At 44.5% G+C, this 1,738-nt stretch overlaps 1 protein-coding gene across 1 annotated transcript; it reads left to right on the top strand.

The window, feature by feature from the left end:
* Positions 1 to 750: 750 nt before the first annotated feature.
* On the top strand, positions 751 to 1,389 carry LOC128052061 (high mobility group protein B3-like). Its single transcript, XM_052644528.1, has one exon. The coding sequence runs from the start codon at positions 751 to 753 to the stop codon at positions 1,387 to 1,389; it is 639 nt and encodes a 212-aa protein (XP_052500488.1).
* Positions 1,390 to 1,738: the final 349 nt, after the last annotated feature.

Below are 1,738 nucleotides of genomic sequence, written 5' to 3' on the forward strand. Positions count from 1 at the left end.
TCCAAGTTAATTGGAAGGTTTTGAGGGATCCATGAACCACCTTTGGAAGAAGCAGATTGCAGACAAGGGTTTTGAAGCTGTCTTCATTTTCCCTATTTAAAGGAAACAGTTTTAAAATACACACACAAACACGTACACAGAATTTGACAAGTTCCCAGAAGCCAGGAATCAGACATAGGAAACTGAAGGAGATCTAGCCGTCTAAGTGGCCTCATAGACTAGTAGGTATTTCAGCCTCTTCCTTCCCCAACCACAGGTTTAAAGTTGCTAAGTTTAGAAGATCTTTGTTTTCGTAGAGTGTTTTCCTGTCAGAAAGAATTTATGGTTGAAATAAGGGAGGGGTAAGGCAAGGACTCCCACTAAGAAGAGAGGTGTAGTGTGGAGTTCTGGCAGTTTTCAGGCTGTGCCTTTTAAAAGCCTTTCAGGATAAGACTTGCTTTTGATTTTTTTTTAGTATAGGTGCAGTTGCTCAGTCGTGTCCAGCTCTTTGTGACCCCATGGACTGACTATAGCTTACCAGGCTTCTCCGTCCATGGGATTTTCCAGGGAAGAGTACCAGAGTGGGTTGCCATTTCCTTATCCAGGGGATCTTCCCAACCCAGGGATCAAACCTGAGTCTCCCGCATTGCAGGTAGATGCTTTACCCTCTGAGCCACCAGGGCAGCCCTTAGTATAGGTGCTTCTGTTGAGTTTTTTAAAAAAGAAGAAAGAGGCCCTGTGCTGCCCAGACTAGCGAACAATACAGTCAAGATGGCTAAAGGTGATCCCAAGAAACCAAAGGGCAAGATGTCTGCTTATGCCTTCTTTGTGCAGATGTGCAGAGAGGAACATAAGAAAAACCCAGAGGTCCCTGTCAATTTTGCTGAATTTTCCAAGAAATGCTCTGAGAGGTGGAAGACCGTGTCCGGGAAAGAGAAGTCGAAGTTCGATGAAATGGCAAAGGCGGATAAAGTGCGCTATGATCGGGAAATGAAGGATTACGGACCAGCTAAGGGAGGCAAGAAGAAGGACCCTAATGCCCCCAAGAGACCACCGTCTGGATTTTTCCTATTCTGCTCTGAATTCCGCCCCAAGATCAAGTCTGCAAACCCTGGCATCTCTATTGGAGATGTGGCGAAGAAGCTGGGCGAGATGTGGAATAACTTAAGTGACAGTGAGAAGCAGCCATACATCAACAAGGCAGCGAAGCTGAAGGAGAAGTATGAGAAGGATGTCGCAGACTATAAGTCTAAAGGGAAGTTTGATGGTGCCAAGGGTGCTGCTAAAGTTGCCCGGAAAAAGGTGGAAGAGGAAGACGAAGAGGATGAGGAGGAGGAGGAGGAGGAGGAGGAAGAGGATGAATTAAAAAAAAAACTGTTGATCTGTCTCCTTGTGAATACCTTAGAGTAGGGAGCGCCTTGATTGACACACCTCTCACCCAAGATGTGTCTGTTGCCCTCATTAGGTTTAATTACCCAATTGGATCATGATCATATCTTAGTGCTCTAGCAATTGTCAGTGGTTTACATTAAGTGGCCATGGGTGTCTGGAGCACCTGGAAACTGTATCAAAGTTGTACATATTTCCAAACATTTTTAAAATGAAAGGCTCTCGTGTTCTCCTCACTCTGTGCACTTTGCTGTTGGTGTGACAAGGCATTTAAAGATGTTTCTGACATTTTTTTTTTTAATTTGTAAGGTGGTGTGTTAATTCTATGGTCATGGGCTAGAAATCCCGAGTTCTCAACTGTACATATCTA

Source organism: Budorcas taxicolor, chromosome 8, assembly GCF_023091745.1.
Source record: "Budorcas taxicolor isolate Tak-1 chromosome 8, Takin1.1, whole genome shotgun sequence".
NCBI classification, from domain to species: domain Eukaryota; kingdom Metazoa; phylum Chordata; class Mammalia; order Artiodactyla; family Bovidae; genus Budorcas; species Budorcas taxicolor.